This window comes from Branchiostoma floridae, chromosome 1 (assembly GCF_000003815.2).
Source record: "Branchiostoma floridae strain S238N-H82 chromosome 1, Bfl_VNyyK, whole genome shotgun sequence".
In the NCBI taxonomy this organism is placed as follows: domain Eukaryota; kingdom Metazoa; phylum Chordata; class Leptocardii; order Amphioxiformes; family Branchiostomatidae; genus Branchiostoma; species Branchiostoma floridae.
The window spans coordinates 21,038,420-21,060,382 of NC_049979.1; the positions used below are offsets into that span (position 1 = coordinate 21,038,420).

General features: G+C 40.7%; 1 protein-coding gene across 12 annotated transcripts in view; it reads right to left on the reverse strand.

Moving 5' to 3' along the window:
- Nucleotides 1-21,963, reverse strand: part of LOC118418184 (roundabout homolog 1-like) — a 78,470-nt gene that overhangs the window by 44,430 nt on the left and 12,077 nt on the right. For all 12 annotated transcript variants that reach the window (XM_035824100.1, XM_035824058.1, XM_035824025.1 and 9 more), the window contains exon 2: nt 19,298-19,421. In XM_035824100.1, coding sequence (XP_035679993.1) covers nt 19,298-19,367 — 70 coding nt within the window. In that variant the 5' untranslated portion in view covers nt 19,368-19,421. The remainder of the gene's footprint in view (nt 1-19,297; nt 19,422-21,963) is intronic.

A 21,963-nucleotide genomic window follows, 5' to 3' on the forward strand; every position in this document is an offset into this window, starting at 1 on the left:
GAGACAGATAGATCACTACATATGGCTACTACCTAGGTCAAATTGCTCCAAGGGGAAACATTATGCATTTTCACGAAAATGTCGCCTCTCTAGTTCTATCCTTGCATCACTTGACTGTGCTAAACCATATCGTGTTGGATTTCTAAACCATGTGACCTTCATTTATGATCAGTAGGCATGGATAGCATAGCACGTCACCGGAACGTACTGCGCCTGCGCAAACCCTGGTAGTTTGGGGCTTGGTTTGGTCAACGTTGCATTAAAATCCCGCTTGTTGCACAGTATATGTTAGAGACATGGTTTCGTGTAAAACGTACACGGAGTTTTACCCTTATATACGCACGTACTTTCTTAAATGCGGCCCTTTAGTAAACCGGGGGTTTAGCATGTCTATACTTTTCGCGCAGGCGCAGTACGTTCCGGTGACGTGCTGGATAGCATTGACTACTTTGATATAAGGTTGCTGAAAACCACACACCCCGCTTACAAGAATGCCAAATGAAACAACGAAATGGACTTCTTTATCAAAAGACACTCTCAATACAGAAAAGAAATATTCAAGGTTGCAGTTGTGAAGAATGTTCTGTTGGAATTTGATATAGCATTGACAAATGATATGGAAAAGGACTTGAGAAAGAAGGGATAAGTTTCCTCACCTATAACCAAAGGATTGATGGAAAAGGTCATTTTGAAAGTTATCGAATGGATCAAAATCTATGGTAGTGCTAATTACTCTGGAATCTCTGGTCACGGGTCCACAGTTTTCATTGGCTTTGACAATGGAACTCATTACCTTCCCCAAATCACAGTCCATGAGCAATCTCTCAAGTTTACAGAGCAGAAAATTGACATTTCAATCTCTGCACTGAAATCCTGGCTGCAGAGGAAATCCAGGACGTTCTATGCAACATGAGCAAGATGAACAACCATGGACAACAAGGAATGGCCATTTCTGGAGAAAAGCACTGCACCTTGAGCAGGAAAAGGACATCCACCATACATGGTGTTACCTGCTAAAGACTTCTTAGCACTCCTGAAGACCCATCATTACAGGTGATAAAGGTCTCAGGCACTACCCTACAGTGCAGAAAGATAAGCTGGCACCACTGATAAGCATCTCCCATTAGAAGTTTGTGTACCCTATAATTTTTGGGTCGCCAAATTTACATGTCTAGGGGGTGAGTAAGCTGCTGCTGAGAATCCCTCAGTCCTGGACACACAAGATTTTAAGCGGGGATTTTGTAGGAATTAAAATGAATGTCCCACAAGTGAATAGGAATTATAGTCAACTTCTTGAGGGACAACATGACATGCAGACACCTAAGGGTTAGAAAACACAACAAGCTGGACACTAGAAAAGAGGACACATGCCAGTATTGTGCTGGTGGAGGCTTATCTTCTTGGGTAAATGGGTTCCGATGACTGATGTCTGGTCAACTGCTGCCTTCTTTCAACACCACTGACCACCATGTCCTCTTGGCTACTTCTCAAAATGATTTATAATTACAGGGTAAACCCTTAGAATCAACGAAGTTATGGGTGATTTAAATCCTTCACAGGTTTATAAACTCATTTATATTTCTTATAGCGGGAAGTTGGCGATTATTCAGGTCTGACCAGTGTAACTTCACTCCAGTTTGGTTAGGAACGGTAGAGTAGTCAAGAGAAACCCAGGTCTTCCTGGTTAAGTCCTGGCCCTTATCAGTCTCACAGCACAGTAAGCTTGCTCCACTCTCAAAGGCTTCTTGCTCCACTAGGCCAGACTGGGTGTCTCTAGGCTAAGGCTTTCTGATATCTTTATCTCCTTCTCTGTTTTCTCTCTGAAGTCTTATGGCCAAAGGTCAAAAGAATTATGAACACTTGATACCCACTTTTTCCTACCTCTTTGCATAAACAACTTTGTAATTTGTATGCTTGACACAGGTGTAACACAATCAGATAGGACTTTAGAAAAGTGGATGGCTTAGCAAATATAATGTATGTACGCTTGGGACAAAAAAAGCATTTATAAAACATACGGTAAAAATCTATCTTGCAACCAAACCTATTTTAATGTTCACATGTTGAATGATGTTCTTTGTTTTGTCTGACATTATACAGACCACCATGAATGTTGTTCACTGCATCAATTTTTCAGCACTAAAGTAACCCTCTACAATACCCTTATACAGCTTATTATATTGCTAGGCTGACAAGTAGTCACTTGGCAATGTGTGCTGATAAATTGCGTGGTGCTGAATACAATCCAAGAAGATCCTCTGAGGACATTTGCATCTGAAAAGTCTTCCCTGAGCCTTCAAAATGAGGAATACACATTCTACCTTCCAATAACAATTGAAAGGGAAACACTTAATGTTGTCTAAACACTAGCAGTGTGGTTTAATCAGTAGAGAGATGTGTTTTGTGATCTTTTTTGATGATGGAAACCCAATAGAGAGTTGTTTCCAATCCCCTGGGCTCTCGTCATCACTTTTGAAAATGGGTCCTCTGCCCATATTAGGAAGGGTGTGATGGGTTTTAATTGCCAGAAATGACATCACTGCTTTCAGTACCAAACACAACACTCCCACCAGGGAAAAAGACAACTCATCAGATAGAAGAGCTTCCTCAACCACTTTCAAGCCAGAAACCACACAAACCCATTCTCTACTTATAATACATGTATCTACCATCTCCACATGCATTATCTTGGCTACTGCACCCTCATTTGGTTATTTATATTGACTGGAGGTTACAACCACTCTTATCAGGGCAATGAATTTTTAACACACTCCTCTTCATTTCCACATCTGAATTGGACCCCTTGTCTGAACCTAATTAATTCAATCTCCCCAAATGCTCTAGATTACTATCATTTGGGAGGTGCAATTGCATTTGCATGCATAATCAGTAGACCGACTCTAGTGTTCAATATGAAGATCTTCTAGACGGCTACCAAAGCTGCTCATGTGAAACTGAAGGTTCTATAAATCTTTAGCTATGTATATTACAAACCAATATTGATAACCTTTATAGAAAAATTACACCGGTCAAAATAGTAACATTGTAGTCTTTTATCCATGCTGTAGGTAATATGCTAATGATTTGCAGTCGGTCATTTTGATTCACTTTTGAACCAATATGCCGCCCAAGCCCCACCCCCACTGAGAAAACAAGTGTTTATTTACCAAAAAAATATTCCATACTGTGATGTTTAACTTTCAACATTTGTTTCTGCTTTAACCCTCAAACACCCGAGTGGGGTCCATTTGGACCCCAGGCGTACATTTTGAAGTGCCATTTGAACATTTTTGATCTGAAGAAAAAATCCTTCCGTGACTTTGTCTATCAATATGTCTTATACCTTCTCCTAAGTTTTCGCAAAGATTGGTACAATAATGTGGAAATTATAAAGAAAGTTTGTGTTCAGTCCCTCTGGGGTCCAAACGGACCCCAGCAAAAATGTGCAGTTTTTAAAACAAACTTTGGAGGCTAACTGCTTAACCACTTACAGTATGACTACCAAACTTTCAGAAAATAATAAGAATGTAAACTTAAATCATCACAAACATTTCTGTGTCATCAACATGTAATGTGACGACATTATGACGTCAATTGCCTAATCAGAGCGGCCATCTTGGATTTTGACCAATGACGTCATGAAATTAGCATAAATTATAAATCTTAAGTCATGAAAATTACATTGAATTTCATAGAATTTAATTTTTGTCAGAAAACAGGTGTAGTTTACCAAGAAAACCTTGTTTAAATTGAAATTGTCAAATTTTGGCAAAAATATGCCTGTTAGAATATGGTTGCCATGGCAACCCCCAAAAATGATAAAATTACTTTATTGACAAAAAAATTTTGCAAACAATATTTTGTGATAAATTACCAAGTTTCGTAGCTTTAGCTTTAGCCGTTCATGAGTTATGCGACATAAATGTTGCTGGGGGCCTCAAAATTCCGCTATCTGGTCGGAATAGGTTTAGTGCAAAATGTGGTCCTTCTGAACTTTTGCATAAATTATGATAATGAGGTAGAATCAGCAACACCTTAACATCTCAAAATCTTCCTCTTACATTGACGAAGCAATGTATATACAATTATCGCCAATAAGAAATGGTACTGAGATTTTATGAACAAAACATTTTGGGGTCCGTTTGGACCCCACTCGGTCATTTTAGTCGCAAAAAAAGGTCGGGTGCTTGAGGGTTAAGGTTGTTTGTGGCAGTTTTTTGGTGTAACTTAAGCCCCATCTGTGAATGGAAGGAATCAGAACTCTGGATGTCATTTTGTCAAGGATGGTGGTCCTGCAAAGCACATATTGAGGAAATCCTTTAGGCTGTTCATTTTGTGGTGTCTGCAAGACCAAGACCCTATTTTGAAATATGACACTGTCTCCTCCTATGATTATGGGGCGACTAAAAGCTATGATTAATCTTCATGTAATATTCCGACAACAAAATATCATCTAATATTGATAAAGCCGCCATCTCCACGCGTTATATTGCATTCTTGGAGAAACACAATAGTGTTTTGTCCCAGTACCCCTTTGAGGAAGATTCAAATCATTGCCACAGATTTAGAATCGAGCTACCATTTTTGAAAATTTGGACTTCTTTGGAAAACAGCTAGAAACTGCCACTTATGTTAGTGCGACGTCATATTTCTTTGGATGTTCTATTGAATTTGATTAAAAAAAGTAAAGACGATATCCCAGAGTTTTGTTTATTATAAACCGAACAGTCATACACTGTTACCTTTAGATACTTTGTGACAAAAATGATACTAGGAGAAAATTTTACCTGGGATTATCAACTTCCCAAGCAACAGCAAAATAACATTGTTTAATTAATGAAGATGAAAGACTGCAACAAAGGCAAGGTCAAACAGGTATTGATTTCTTTCCACAGAATGGGCACCTATCCCATTGTGATATTTACTCGAACTACCCATTAAAGGTGGCAATAATTCTAGTCCTGATGTGTAGACTAATTAAGATTTGACACTGGGACCACCTAGGTAAACAAATTACGGAAACCTATCAGGGTACAAGGAGCTGTTTTATGTGGATGTAAAGTGCAGGGGTCATTTAGACCAGGAGACCCCATTAACCCAACAATTCTCCGAGGATACCTTGTCTTAGTCTGAGGGGTAACCTGCCAGGGAAACTTGACCTCCAAGACTTCTTTGACCTTGGGGTATTTCTAGAAGACATTCTTTCCAAGATGTTCTTTCAGGAAGTGCCAAGAAAGAATTCAAGTTCGGAGAATCGTCAACATTACTTCAGGGCAGACCAATAAAATTGCACATAATTTCATGGGAGACTAATAAAAGTCAGAAGGTCAATTTCAACAATACGATATTTGAATTAATAATTCTATCCCCAAAGTGTTATATGACTAAATGATGGTGACATAAAATAGATATTTCACAACAGAGATGCAGACAGGTGAATATACAAGCTTTCTGAATCTGATATTCATGCTATCTCTGAACTGGAGAATCATTTCAAGTGAGTCGCCCTGACTGAATAAAATAACATTATATCTGCATGAGATGAACACATTTCTGCATGGATTTCCAATTTCCATACATACATGTACTGTGCCTTTGGTGTTGTTCTCTCAGTTCCGTGCTTCAACACAGCAAATCATCCAGAATGGATTTTCATATGCCCATCATTTACTGTACGCCTCAGGACCTGAGTTATTTGATAAACTCAAAGGAATCCAGGTCTATGCTATGTCATCCGAACTATCCGGCAAAGGAAAATAGTCTATCTAACCATCCGTCAGGCTTACCTTAATGCAGGCAAAGCGCAGTTCTTTCTTGGGGGGCCTCGTAAGAGAATATAAAAGGATCAGTTTGAGCTGCGCCAGGGATCAGTTTGTGCTACACATGGGATCTTGGGTGACAAGTAGAACTGATGTGTAAAGCATAATTTATGGTACAGATATTTTCTTACAAGGTTACCTTGGCATTTAGATCGGTCTCCTGTTCACAACACAAAGTTGCTGTGAGGATAGCGAGGTTCGCCTTTTTCATTTGGCACAGCATATATTAAGGGGTGTTCTGTAACGTTTGACACACAGTAATTATGTGATAATCATAACATGCTTCACGGAACCCTACCTGCCCCAAGCTACTGTGAGAACGAGCTGTTGTCTGTAAACAGTATTAATTATACAGTTACGAACATAAGTACAGCAACTTAGGTTAACACTTTCTCTTAAGTATATGGAACACTTATCTAGAACTATCACCTTCATTAGCAGGAGGAAAAGATGGCATAAGAACGCCCTCCTTGCCCTAGGCTGCAGTACCAAGTAGTGGAAACAAGGAGTCTAGACTAAAGGGACTGACGCCTTCCACAGGAGACCCGCCCAAGGCACTTTCATCAGTTTGTCTTCATGATTCCATCACCTGTCTAATACTAATAGGTCGGGACACCTCGATAAAAGGACCTGCGTCCCTTTTAGAGGAATGAGTGCACCTTCTTCTGACTTCTTCACAGCATACATGTCCCGACTGTTTTTATAGGATGGTACCATACAAAAGCTACAAAGCATTCCTTTCTACTAACAGTCCTTCCTGTGATGACAAGGTAGGACTGGTTTCAAATTCAAGACCTTCCCCTTGTTTGGACAACAGGGGACAAAGGAGGGATCCTGAAATCCCAATGTCGGACACTCAGTATACATAAAAATATTTCTAGTACATGCAAGAATACTATAGACTAGTGTGAGTATATGCTTAACCCAAGAGAAAATGAAACGAGACACTTGGAAATCAGAAACCACACACTGGTGCTAGCAATGATCCTTAAAACTATGTCCAGATCCTCTGGCTTCAGTCCCCTCACCTTGAACACTTTCACAGTATATTAGAACCACACCTCACGCCACCCCCAAGTTCACAGCACTGTGATGTACACAGCACAGGACATTTCACCCAGGTCTGAAGAAAATCAAGGGGTTCCTGGAAACTAATTACTGCCAGCAACTCCAAAAGTACTGACATTTGTTGTACAAGAATCCTGACAACCTATGGACCAGTCTACAGCAGCAGTAATTACAAACACTTGGAGAAACACTCAATAGTTTTGAATGGCCTCCAGCTTTTCTACTGATTCTTCTCATTTGAACCACATGACTTGATAGAAAGTAATGAGCATCACAGTAAGGGGAGGAAACAAATTCCACCTGAAAGAAATTGCCTTTTGATGGAGGCCAGCATTCCAGGTCATCTCCAAGAGAAGATATAGATGCGGTTTGACAGCTATCAATTCCTTTTAACCTTGGTTTTATTCTTCCACACTTTTGGTGACATTGAACTTTGACTCTTCTCCTAAAGTTTGCCAGGAAGAGCATTCACATTACCCGATCAGATTACCATATGAACCTATGGCAACCTTGCAAGTCTACAGGGGTTCTATTACAGAAAAGTACAATAATCTTACCATTCTGTACATGAATGACACAATATATCCTTTTTTCCACTTTTAATTAAAGGTGAAGAGCCTGTAACTGAAGTTGACAGTTTCTCCACACATAATACTTCCTCTCCTAACTTTGTGTGTCACACCATATTAGACTGTCTGCTCTGGAATATTCCTCTGGTGTCTGAAGGTTGAAAGGAACAGACAACTCCAATCCTCTAGGCTCTGCCACACTTTTGTCACACTCTGACCCATGACCTAGAGGATTTAGAAACCGCCATGCCAGGTCTTATCCCTGGGCTAATGTTGGACAGACATAAGGTGCCTTACCATGACCCTTAACCACCTTGTCAGGGGTCACTTTCCCGATAATCAATGTCTTTGAACAGGTCCATGAAATATTGAGTAGAGCAGAAGGAAGGAAATGTTTTTCACAGTAATTGCAGTCTGGAACCAAACTACCAGTAGGCATCCTGTTCCCATTTCTGACAATGTCCAATACTGTGACTTCTAATGGCAAGAAGGTGAAGAAACAATCCATGTTTGGTCAGTTGCCAGGAAAACTCATTCATGGTCTGGCTGCCTGGAACTTTGATGTTCTTGTAGGGCTTTCAATGTGCAGAGAAATACAAGCCTTATTAGATGAGATCAACATTTTTTGCAGGCATTTAAAGATTCTATACAGTGTTAGATACAAGTTCACTCAATATTGGATCCAGCATGACTATAACAGTGATACACTTGCTCATGTACAAACAAATGACATAATGTTTCTACTTTGCTGTTGCCATGACAACTTAACTCCTAAAGTGAAATTAGATAGTGTAGCGGTCCAGTCAGGATCCTTTTTGTGAAGAGGTCGGGCATCTCAAGAGTGACACATTACAAGTGGTGTGGAGCCAAGGGCTTACCATCCAACCCAAACAGGGCCTACCCCACCAGGATACATTTCCTCCACTGCATTACAACCATCTCTATATAAGGGGAATGGACAGAGTGCATGTGGGACTGGGGGCTTTACCTGGAGTCCAAACACACAGGAAAAGTGTGCTGTATGTATTTCACCCCCTTTCAGAAGGCTGGGTCCGTTCAGTGATTGACCTGGACGGCCAGTAAAACAAGGGCTTTGATGCCAATCCAAACACGAGACTGTGGTTGGTTGCCTTCCGCAACATGCCGCCATAAGGAGCACTCCTGTGTTAGAAACATGGCGGGATCAAAGGAAAAGTTTTTTGTTCTTTTGCAACAATCGGCGCTTTTCCTGTGCCAGAACACACCTTTGTTTCACAGGTGTACCAACACTTGGTCACCTGATACTTTAAGTGGGTGATAATGCTGACTGCACAAGCTGACGGAATCTCCGGCTAAAACAGTCCAGAAAATCCCCCTTGAGCCAGAAAAAGCAGAGGAATAATTGCGAAAGGGGTCAGCGTGTAGAGAAATCATCAAGGCATGATAATTCTCTTTGACGCCATTTGCTCTACACCATGACGGAAAGCTGGCTTCAAATCTTGTACGTTTGTAACTTGAAGAACATCAAAAGACGAACGTAGTGACTTCTAAACCACTTCTTATTTATGCAAGATCCATTGTTACTACTCACAAGATAAATGATGTCACGTCCTTTCAAGGCCTTTGTTCCTTTGTCTAAAATACAGAGTAGAACTTTAGTGGATCAAAGCCACCTGCAGTCTAACATTGAAAAGAAAAGACTTTCCTCAGCGAGGAATGTTTATTTGTGTATTTGGAACTTTAACTAAATTAGAAGAAAATTGCTATTTCCCTACTTTACTGCTGACAACAATGAATGTATAATATTATACTTCTATCTTGTGTCATACATGTAGAGGAACATTCAACATCATACATGTAACTGAAAGTCCCATTTGGAGAAGCTAAGATCCTTATCTGTTATCATTGTGAAGGTAACAGGAAACTGAGGAAAGACTTTAGGGCAAGTAAAAAGGTTTGTTTGTCTCCGACATTTAGGACTCAGTGGGACGTTTTGGACCACCAAAGAACAGTCCTTCCATAACCCCATCCCAGACAGAGCCCGTGTCTGGAAGAACTCTTTTCCATCATCTCGCTTTTCCTGATGGAGATCGCATGGAATGCCGCAGGCTCACCCCAGGAAAGGGAGCTACCTATAAGTCGTGCAGCTTGTGAACACGTGCTGAACACCTGGTTCAATGCCAGCTCTCCCCTTCCTAGCCTGACCTCAGGTGCATTCCTCCCAGGGTGGACCACCATTAGGGAAATGATTATCCTGGGGAGAAGCAGGCCTGGTGAGAGATGTTTCTTTACACTCTTTTGGAAGGTGAGTAGCCTGGAAGCCAGACTATTTCAAGGGCCTACACGCCACCTCCATGGCTTTAGGGCCAACATACCCACCAAGAAAATTTCAGCTTGAGCCATCTGAGTAAGACCCTGAATCCTTAGGGGCGTGTTATACAAAAAGCCAAGGAGCTCGCCTGTGTAGACCCTGGAAACAGTCTGGCTTCCTGGCTAAAAGGTGTGGGGCAAAGTGCCACCAACATGGCCCGGATGGTGCTGACTACTAGGTGCTGACAACACCGCCGAACAATGTGTGCCTAGGATATAATGCTGGGCATGTGTCTTCCGGCTACCTGGCTGGTTGTCCAGTCAGAACCAATGGAGCGCAGGCTATTTGTCCATGGTTAGGTGGGTAGCAGTGCTTATCCCTGCCATGGTACAGAGGCATGAATGGGACACCGACATGCCCACACAGACAGATCAAGCCAGCTTCAATTTCACTTTGAGTGGGACAATTGTGTACTTAGTGCATAGCATCCAAAGAACACTTTGCACAAAACCTTTGTTGACAAAAATTATACAACAAGAAAACATTTAACGCTACATAATTTCATCCCCATTAGAAGTACATTCTAACAGTTCTTTAACTTTAAGTATTAACCACTGCCAGTTCAAAAATATTTTGATGCAATGGTGTTATCACATTTTCATCAAACCAAAGCAGGGTACAAAAACAACAATTACTTAGTGGAGACAACAACTATTACTGTGCCTGTATCTACACAACCAGTTTTTTGGGACAATGGTTGTGAAAAGCTTCATCTGAACCATTCTGTTATTTACAATTATTTGCAGGAGGTAAGGCCTCACATCCTTATGACAACTCAAACTGAAATTCAATGTCAATGACATATTGTTTTTGGCAACCTTAACTTTCAATGATATGCCAAAACAATTTCATACTTGACCGAAATGCATGAAAAGTTCTCACCTTAATGATCTTTGAGGGTCTGTTCCCAATTACAGCTCTTCAAATTTGCATGAAACTTGACATATGAGAGTCACATTTAGCCTTCTCTCTACCAGAGGCTTACCTATGCATCAAAAAGGTATTTTTACACTAACAAGTCAACAGGGAAAGCAAATCATAGAGATTTATGCAGAGACAAATGATTCTTTCTTTTTCAATTTCTTTTCTGTCATCTATTATATTTACAAGCCTGGCTCTCAACTGTGGGGTGGTAAAATACAATCACTGTTCAGCAAAAAGTCAGAAATTGGACGAGTTGTCAGAAGGGGGCACAGAGGTGTACAATTTACATCCTTTCTAATGAGAAATTCCACCCACTTTCTGGTTGAAGGGGAGGCAGCTGTTTTTGAAGAACAGAACCCTGTCTCAGCTTTCCTGGGGTCAAGGGCACGGATTAATCACAGGGCCTGCAGCCCAGCCCTTCCACTGCTTCTGCTATGACTACTGGATTCAAGTTCAGCTTCTGATTTAGACGGACATAATGTGCCACCAGTTTTCCAATGGATGGGAATCACAATAAACTGACCAGTAATTCCTAAGGTTTTGATGACTTACATTGAGGAGGAAAGATAAACACTCAAGGTATCAAAATAATCTTTCTTGATTTATGATGATAATCATGATGATGATTTATGCACTTAATTCAATATATGATAATTTTTCAAATACTGGGAGTGAAATCACAATGAAACTATTGTTCACAAAGTGCACGGTCAAAGCATTCTGTGTCCTGTTTCTCCAGGTTTAATACACCATTAGACTGCACAATATTACCCCCAGCAGGTGCAGAAACAAGCTTATCGTGTTCATTTTCAACGACTGAAGAGGGCAACTTTTCAATCTTCGTCCCCATGGCAACCGTAAGCCCCCCTCAATCCTGCCGATGTCATTACCATGCAGGGCCTCTCCCTTTCTCCTCACTTCCCTTTGCTGACCGCCTTTTCATAAAGCTGGCCGCAAATGGAAAGATGCCTCTTCATCGATCCGGGAATGGGCATCAGAAATAGTTCCCTGGTGGGGTAATGGTGCTGGGATGAGAATTTGTGGAGAGTTGATGGCAAGTCAGGGTGGTCTTCACTGGCCCTATGTCAGAGTGATGGACTGCACCATTTCTTTGATAGGGGGGAGCTCTACACCCCTGCACAGTATTGATATCAATTTTTTTTTTAATCATGTAACCTTCCAGGACTCATCAGACGTATCACAAAAATCCTAATGGTTGTTGGTGATAGGAAATTAGTGTAAAACTGTATCAACTTCTCTCCGCCCATACCTACATCAAAGATGACTTGGTCTAACCTTTATCCAGATAGGATGATGGGAAAAATGACTGCGTGGCCCATTACTTACCCTACTCAAGGTCATAGAAGGGCGCTGAATCATGCAAAGATGAGAGAGATAGGTGAGACCAGTGGCTGATAGAATATGCAGTTTGCAGACACACAGGAAATTGGCAACACACATCAAATTTCTCACAGAAAGCAACTCAGACAGGAACCTGCCATGACCTAGATGCATACATTCTAAAGGTTCCTACCGGAATGACTCCCACACATACTGAGGCATGAGAAAAATTCAGAATTCTGCACAAGATTTGAGATGGAATTTGCTTTTCTCCCTACAAGAACACTAACATTGTCACATGGATTCAACTGTCACCCTGTTTGGTTCCTTATGTTATGGTACTCTCCATAAGGATATGATTTATGTCCACACAACTGGCTGTAACTTTACCTTCACTGTCACGATATACTAAACAAAACATAATATTGCAATGACTATAGAAACAAAATCTTATACCACTAATGACCTCATCAACATACACTAGTGTCTGGAGTGTCAGTGACAATTCTAGGGTTATGTTTAGATATGGACGAGATAGGGTCATTTTGTTTGGCCTGGGTTCACCAGAACTGAAACCTGACAACTAGATAACCTGTCCAGACCACTCAAAATGGGGTCTACATGATTATCCTATCCTTGAGACCTTGGAGGATAACACCATCAGCACAATATCAGTGTCCTGCTTTTCTTTCATTGGGGGTATAGCCCTGTCACATAGATTCCTATCAGGTTACTGGTAATAACTCACCAACATATACATTACTACAGTCCAGTTACTGTGCACTATGTCAAGCATCATGTGTGTCTCTTACATAGGTTTGTATTCTAACCGTTATTTTGTGTTTTAGAGGACAAGGTTGCCAGGACAAGGCAGTTCCTGTCCCATCAGTCTGTCCACACCTATTTTGTCATCACCCTTATCAAGATGAATTTGACCCAAATCAAACAGAACACAACATCCATCCTTCTACCATGGTATTCACTTCTCTAAAGCCTGCAACACTACACTTCAATGGGAAGTCTTTCAAGGAGACAGGTCTCGCCGATTTTTATTCAGTAGACCTCCCGTGAAACAAAAACCTTGTTTCTGATTACGTGTCCTGAAGGACACTAATAAGTGAGATCCTTTTCTGCACCTTCTGTCATAGTCCTTTGGCCTAAAAGGTAAATATGTCGGCCATTCTAAATGGGGGATGAAGACAAATATACTGATGGTTACTCAGGCTGGAGGCCATGTTTCCACAGTTGGTGGTCCTAGTGATGGGCACACCAAAAATAAACAGTGGGAGTTCCCCTCAAGAAATGTACAGGTGGGGTCACAGACTGGTGCATCAGTTTGAAAAGAATCTTTTAGAATCTAACTGAGAAATCAAGGTGGATGTGTATGGTTGGATAGCAAGGGTCTATAATCTGGGAAATGGTCCATTTCTGTCAATATTGACAGGGGGGGGGGGGGTATTGAAGTTGTAGATCAAAGAACCTCTGTATTGTGGGAAAGTTTGATTGACAAACTTGGCTGGTGGAATTGATGCTAGCAGCAGGTGAGGGGGAGGGGCCAACAGTCTGAGTGTGACATGGAAGTAAGCCAGTTCTGATTATATGTGAGATTGGAAATCCTGTAGATGAAGCCAGGGGATTTGAAACAATAATATGAAAGGCTTCACACAGACAACAGGTATACTAGTATATATCTTTTGAAGGACAGTGCATATCTTTCCGTTACAATGAAAGTACAGAAGCTTTTAACACTTTTACCAAATTTTGCCTAGACGCAGAATTATACATTTAGTCCAATTTACTGCCAGAATAAGTAATACAGACATAGATAAAGACATACATTCTCTGTTGCTGGGGATTAGACCTGCTTAAAGCACCAGGATTTGCCTGGTATTTGGACAGGCATGTCCCTCCCTATTAGTACTATCATAGATTCACATGACATACTTTGCCCCCTCTCTAGAAGAATCTTTCTACCTCATCAGTGTCTGCTAAATTATATCTCCTTCCATTTGTATATCAGAAATGGTTTCTTCAATTTTTTTAAGTAGTATAATCATGGCATATGAAAGACGTAGTTGCTCTTTTTTTCATTACTTTGTCCTTCACATATGTATTGCATTTTGTCATTATTATTCTTATGTCTCCAACACTACAAGCCTTGCTCCCATAACGTCAATCACAAGTGTGAACAATCTTGGTACTGACCCATGTTGGAGTGTTCTTTCTAAAATAAACTTTGAAACAGCAACTTCATTCACATGCTGACCATGTGTACCAAAAAAGGGGCTTTGCAATCAAATAGGACAGCAACAAATCATGACCTTTATGTCCATGCCCTGTCCTTAATTACCTCTTGAAATGGCAAAGTTCACATGGTAAATTTTTGATATTGTCACTTGTCTAGTGGCAGGTGACAGATTTAGGTCACTATAAACCACATCTTGGATAACTGACCTGTCCTACTGGGGTGTATGAAGAAGTATAAGGTACTACATGAGTGACGTTTGAAATATTTCCTTCCGTTGTATAGATAAAATATCAAGTATCCTTTTACAAAGACTATACATTCTCATGTTATGATTAGACTCAAATTATCTGTTATTGGAAAGCACATTTAATGCTATTCTTAATTTCTCAAAAAAGAATATCTTTTTTGAATTTGGACTGTTATAGGTTCTGTTCAAGCATCCCGCCTACACACGTCCAATATTTTTTTCCCTTTCTATCTCTGTTGGGAGACAGTTTAAGCTAGTAGTCTTTCATCTTGATCTAACATCAACATTCTGTCCCACAGAGACAATCCCTAAATGTTAAGGAAGAGACTGGGATCCCAGGGAATCCTCTGGAGTGAGACTAAAGGGATTATGAACTGGCAGTACTGAACAAACCTGCCAGCAAAATGTCAACCTGAGATAATGTCATCATCAAAGCAGACATGCGGCTTGTTTACAAGACGCTCAAAATCCTAGTGATGACAGATAACTCATTAATACGTACTTAAGGGTGAAAATATGCCAGGACAGGCTAACTATGCAACTTGGAAGAATGGCATCACTTTCTGGGAGATTACATTGGTTTTTAACACTGCAATACAATGAGAAAGGATGAATCTCATACCTGCCTCTAAATCAGTATATGATGTAGACTAGACCATTTGTTTTTCTATTTGGTCATAAGAAATACAAACAGAAATGGACTAAACCTAACTTTAAACATAGCTGCGTGCTATTCTGTGTGACTTTTCAACTGCATTAATAAGATGCAAGAAAAACAATTTACGTCCAGCATTGGCTGTGCTTTAAAACATGCTTGTGTGCATATTACAAATGAATCATTTTGATATGCAGTAAGCCCCACGTCTCACATGTGGGCAGACTAATGCTCGCAATCAAGATGCTAATCCACTTGTGGTAATTCTTCCAGACGAATCACAGTCTAATGAAGACTGGGCTTTAGCTAGAGCACAGTTTTGATGTACAGATAGTGAAGCAGTGTTTGAGTAATACGCAAAACGCCTATAGCCACATTCTTTCCTCAAACAGCATAACTAAATACTCAATTAGGAGGGTTCATTTCTTTATGTATTGTTTTAAGGAGAAAAGGGCCTATGTGAGAAAACAACTACAAACTAATCTAAAAACAAAAGCATCCCATTACAAGTACTGTATCATATGGCTTATTGCAGAGGAAGTTATTCTTGACCACAGGGCTCCATAATTAGTCAAGGTGGACCGGAAAGAACTGTGAATCAGGTTCAAGTACTTAATTGCATGTTGCAGTGATCTTAGCTTTCCTTATAAAAAGGTGACCACTGTTCGCCCTTGCTTACCCTGCTTCCTGTCTTTATTCACTGGACAAAGAAACCAACAACACTGTTCTTATTATGGTCTACAAGGGACACAAAGCTGAAATCACCTCCTAGGGTTGTTTTGGAGAAACCGCTCCTTTCTTATCCTTTTTCTTGGCCAATGTAACATGCTAGTCAAGATAACAACAACCCCAGCTTTGGTTTCCCTGACCACAGTGCCAAACCCGATGTGTTAAGTACAAACACCTGCGATACCTTCCGGCAACGTGACACCAGGTGTGCCCTGCTCAGTGTTTTGCCTCCCGCTATCTTCCCTTCCACCTTCAGGCTCAACTTGGACCTTACAATAACCCATGGAATGCCTAAAATTTCTTCTGTTTCCCTTCTGATGGTTATCTATGTTGCTATCAGTAAAGTCTGGCTGGGGGTTTCTTTTCTTCCAGTCTGGTTCTCTCTGTTACAAAGGCCATATAAATGTAACAACCTGTTTAATGGTCAGGGGAACCTTTTTTTTCTCTACAAAACCCCACAAGACGAAGCAATCAATATCTGAAAAAAAAAGTCTCCAAATCATCAACCTTCACCTTCTCTAGTCTAGGGCTGTTCCTTGCCTTTTGTAAAAGAGATAGATTTTTTTACAGAGACTTAAGCTACATCATCCTGTTTTCTTGGCATAGATCCATTTTGAGCGATTTTGGCTCCTGTTGACAATAGCATAATTTCTAGCCAAATGCAGTCATGGCACGTAATGTTATCATCGACCACGGCACAATCTTTCTTTTAGTGTCTAGCACAAGGGTTCATTGTCGTGTGGACAATAGTGTTCCTTCGACAGCTTATCTGGCAATTTTGATTGAGTGGAAAGTTGCCTGCTATCTTTGACGGTCATGCCAATTTTCCATTGAAAGCAAGCACAATCACATCCAATTTATATCATGCTTTATAACTGAAACAGAAGGGACTACCCTTAAGATTAATGAAAAAAGAACATGCAAACTGACACTTTTGGTGGCTTTTGGTGCTACTGTATCTATTGATCAACAGATATTACACTGTGAGCGCTCTCCCCTTGGAGGTAATTGAAGAAAGAATGTGGCAACGCTTTCAGGTGTGACTTCTCTAACTGATCCTGAAACGCACTCTCTGTGTGAAGCAATCAAAGCCGATATACAGCTTAACCAGAGATTGACAGAAAAGGAAAGTGACAGTAACTGCTAGAGAATTGGCCTCATGCCTGAAGTCTCACCAAAGGTGGGATTGGAAAGTGGAGCTGTGCCCACTAGTCACCCCATTGTATTGCTAAGCACCCAGAACATGACCCCTTTGTACCCTCCCTGCTTTCCTTTAGTTTCTACGCCTCTGTTCTGAGGGTAAAAATCTCTTTGGGTACAGAAAACTCCTATAACATTGTCATGCAGATATTCCTCTCAGATGCCGTTGCAGGTATTGAGGCCCCTGAATGGAGTGAATGGGACAGCCCTCGCCTTTGTGCTTCACACCTCACCCCTGACTAGTCTGACCCCTGCAGGTAATGGGGAGACGAAAATGGGATCTTAAATGGGCTTAACAAATCAACTGCCCTTTCTACCTGTGCTAAATGTGTTATTTTGCCTCTTTCCTGTTAGTTCTGTGATGTTGTTGAGAACAGAAATATGTAACTTTGTAACACAGGTTTTCTCTCGTAAGCACTTCCCTCTCTCACTCAACAATGCCCCAGTTTGTGTTTTGTTACCTGAAAGCCTGGTCGATCTATTACTGCATGCAAATCAAATGAATGTGACCGACATCAATTTCGACAACCAATTTGCCCTTTGAACTGATTTCCAAAATTTCATTACTTCAAGCGGCGTAAACAAAATATGAGCAAAACCTAGTCAAGTATGCAAATGACCTGTCATAGTTTGAATCATTAATCCGTACTTAATTGCCAGCATTCGTTACTGGCGGCATAGTTCCGATTCAATCTCCGTTGAATTTGTTAGACATGAGTGCATTTGAAAGGCCTGCAGTGGTGGGGGGGACTGCATGCGGCGATGCCCCAGAGCTTCCAACCCACCAATGAATAGAAAGCTTTTCCATCCTTTTCAGCTGCCATTTTCCACACATTCAGATTTTTTCCATGAAAAATCTTCTGTGACAAAGGGAGGCATTATCAGGCTTTGAACACTCCCTACCCTTTTGCACAATAAGAGATTTGTTATATGCTCCAAAGTGTTGTAATCAGCATCTAAGTAAGATTACTTTCCATGTGTATGGCACTGATAATAAGCAACTCTCAACATTACCTCTTCCACTTTTTCTATCACAGAAATGCAGAGTGATAATTTGCTCCCAAATACATCTTAACTGTTGCAAATGATAATCTTTACCCCTTGGGGAAAATAGTGTATAACACAGCATTTACAACCAAGAAAGGAGAATTGAGCCCAGCACAACCCATTCTTTAGGAGCTCATTGCAAATGAAGTCTGACATCAACCAATTTCAACACAAAATGACAAAAACACACTGCTGTGCTGCACCCCCAGTACCCTTTAATTAAATAAATTCTGGCCTAACTCTTTCAACTTTTGCCCTTGAAAGGTTGGTGATTAACCACTGTGATATCCAACTGCCTAGGTGCAATAACAAGCTGACTGTGTAGCAACATCATATTGCGGTCATTTTCCCTGACTTTATCATACAAGACTGACTCTGTTGTATAAAAAAACTCCAGACAGGCAGGCTTTTTCAAGCCTCCACACATTCAGTGTAACGCGTTCAACACTATAGCAAATGTGTAACTTTCTCATTGTCACCTGCCTGTGAAAAGGTTTATAATCCCCATATCACCTAATAACCGAGTCAGACTGTTTGTAATTGTGATCACTTCACACATAAAAAACCCATGCAGACATTCCAGATCTGGTATCTCCCCCAGGTATGTACTGCTTGAACGTATGTTGTATTTGCTGAAAGCGGGCTTGGTAAACTTCGGTATATACGGCGCCACGGCGGCTCCGTGCTGGAGCCACGCTAAGTCACTCCTGAATGGCACTCCTGCACATATCACACCCGCAAGTATTTGCAATAGGTTGACAAATTGCTGATATCGGTGCAATCGGGTAAACAACGGGCTCTTAGACAAACACGTCACCTGTTCGTAGACATCTCCACATTCGTTCCACCTGTGAACACACAGTCGTCTCCCCTACCTGTCGATGACTCTTATACATACTCAAATATGGCAAGGACATCATATACATAACATGTCCTTGAGGAAAGTGGCTCTTAACACCTAGACAAGTCCTAGCTTGCCTTAAAATAATCTTATCTCAATAAAATAGCAAAGTCTGCTACACTACACTTTGTTCCACTCTAAAGATAAGTACAGGAAATGTCTGTGGAAGACTTTAACATGAGAATGAAATGCGCCATACCTTTGGCTGTCCTCAGCACCAGCACTGCGATGACTGCTTGGAGGAGAATCCTTGTCATCTTGCAATCCATGGCATCGTTCCACCTACACCCTCCTTTTCCACTTCCAAGTTCACTGTCTCAAACCTGCACAGCCGAAAACAGTAGATAAAAGACTGGTTAACTACAATGACAAGGTTGGCACAAAGATTTGCCAGTTGCGACTGGCTGTTGCAAAGCACTATGGGAAGTACTACAAGCCAATTGTTCGATCTTCAAGGTATCGGGTAAAAAACACAGGGAAGAACCAACAACATCAACAAACAATGAAAATAGTTGGTTTGGGATTTCAAAGCTAACTGTTTATGGTCGCTATTTACATTGCAGCCGTAAAAAGTAGGGCAGAAACGAACTTCGATTTGTGCAGTAGATGGCTAAACAATTCAATTTGAATTGCCAGCGAAGAAAAAGAAACAGGGTCGAAGCGCTCTATAAAGGAAGGCTCGCAGTCGAAGGGAAAGGGCGGCATCGTGTAAGTCGTCCCGTGATTGACACCCACACAATTTACAAAACATTGAGCTGAAAGGGAAGGTGGAAGTGTCAAAGTAGTTTGACTTTGTAATTTTGACCCCTTGGCACAACAGTCTTATATCCGCTGTATATCTAACTTAGCCCTGTTCATGCCAGTTTTCCTTTTGATACAAGGATGATAGGAATGATCCTTACTGCTCCCATTTCTTTAATTCCCTTATGGCATGCATGGTTGGACTTTATGCTGGAGCAAACAAAGAAAACGATGATTCTTATCTGTAATGTTGGGTTACTTTTCAGTTTTAAGTTTCACATCCATGACAAGCTTCAGGGTAAGATAAGCATGAGAAAGCTTTTAAACAGGGTCTGTGTATGAAAGTGTATATTACTATCTGATGCCAGCAAGGACTTCTGCCAGTCAAAACCACCAATCAATACAAATTGTTTTACCAGACACTTCTCACCCATGTCCTATCACTGAATTACCAGAAATTGTGACAAAGCAATCCGACTTCACTGCTAATAAATAAGCGGAGCAGCGTCCATGGGATATGCAATCACTTCTGATTACCTCCTGATATTGTCTCCTTCCTCATAAATGATACAGGAAAATCCAATTGCCGAGTGACTCTGACAATTCATATTTCAACACAGGTTTTGACGGGAGGTCCGCATTTCGGATGCAGGGAACATTATTGGTGATTCTACATATGGAGAGATATGGCAGTGACGCTTTACGGATGAGTGGGGGAGAATATTGCAGTGATAAATATTAACCAGAGGTAACTACTTCCATTGGAACTATTAGCTGTTTTGTGATGAATAGCAGTGCAGTTTGGACAATGCCTAGAGCATTCACACTGTCAATGATATGAACAATGATACCAATAACAATTCTTTGCTGTAATGGTGGATGTTAATGTTGAGAATACCTTGGTTAGGCCTAGGAAAAAAAATGTTGTGTTTCCTGTTTCAGTCCTGAAAAAATTAGGGTCGGTAGGTAGGGATTATCTTCTTTTTTTTTAGTTTTTTTTTTAGGCTGGCCAAAACTCTAGTGATACATATTACAATACTGTTGAACAAAGTAAACTGAAATGCATGATGACACTTGTCTTTCAATGTCAAACTTTAATTTTGTGCATGATAGATATGTTTATCCTTCATTAGATGGGACAAGCAGTGTTTTACTTCAATAGGAAGCAGGCTACATAAAAATTCTATCTGGAAGCTATATGTGTGACTCCACTGCCCAACCCAACAAAAAGTCTAGGGTCGGCAGGTTTTTTAGGGTAGGTAGGGAAACAGGAAACACAACATTTTTTTTCCTAGGCCTTACTCCACATCATGCATATAAATATAGGCTTTCCCTGGAAACTGCCCATCCTCAAAAACAAATGAGTTCATCACCAGGAAGACTTTCCCAAACCACCCCGGGCTCTTTTTTGGACATGAGCGTCCCTCCAAGGGTATTAACGAGAAAATTGGAAATCTGTAAAACAGAAAATTGTTCACTTTTCCTGGGGTAAGTAAGCCGGGGTCTGGTCATCAATCTGGCAATAGGGATCATCTCAATACCTGGTGAGGCAAGACCTTCTAACAGAAAATCAATACCATTCCTTGATTGGGATTTGCTGAGAAAAGATTTGTACTTTTTTTTTTGTCTGACATAAACTACAAATTCTAAGGGCTATGTGCAATTAGATGGCCTATAATATGACACCAGTCATTTCTCACAATATGAAATGTGATCTATGCCTTTTGACAATTACCTTGGCTTGAACCAATCTTACATGTTATTTCAACTCATTATCACACACTATGCCATAAATCTACATAAACCTAGTTTATAGAAGGATAGAAAATGAACCTTCAAATCAGTACATTCAACCTGAAACCAAAACCAAACAATGATCTCTGCAAATCCTACCTTACACCATCATCCCTAATCCTTGGTAGACCAGACATGAATTTTCAGTCCATTGGATGAAAAATTTACTTTTCCTCTGGGTCCACTAAATCGGATGCAAATGAGAAGAAATAATAATACGGCATCCAGGCTGAGTCATATGCACAGCTGGGGCGGCCATCACATCAACAGATTCATCAGCCAGTCGAGCGTGGATGGCAACCGCCATGTTGCTACGCCCAAATCCAACCG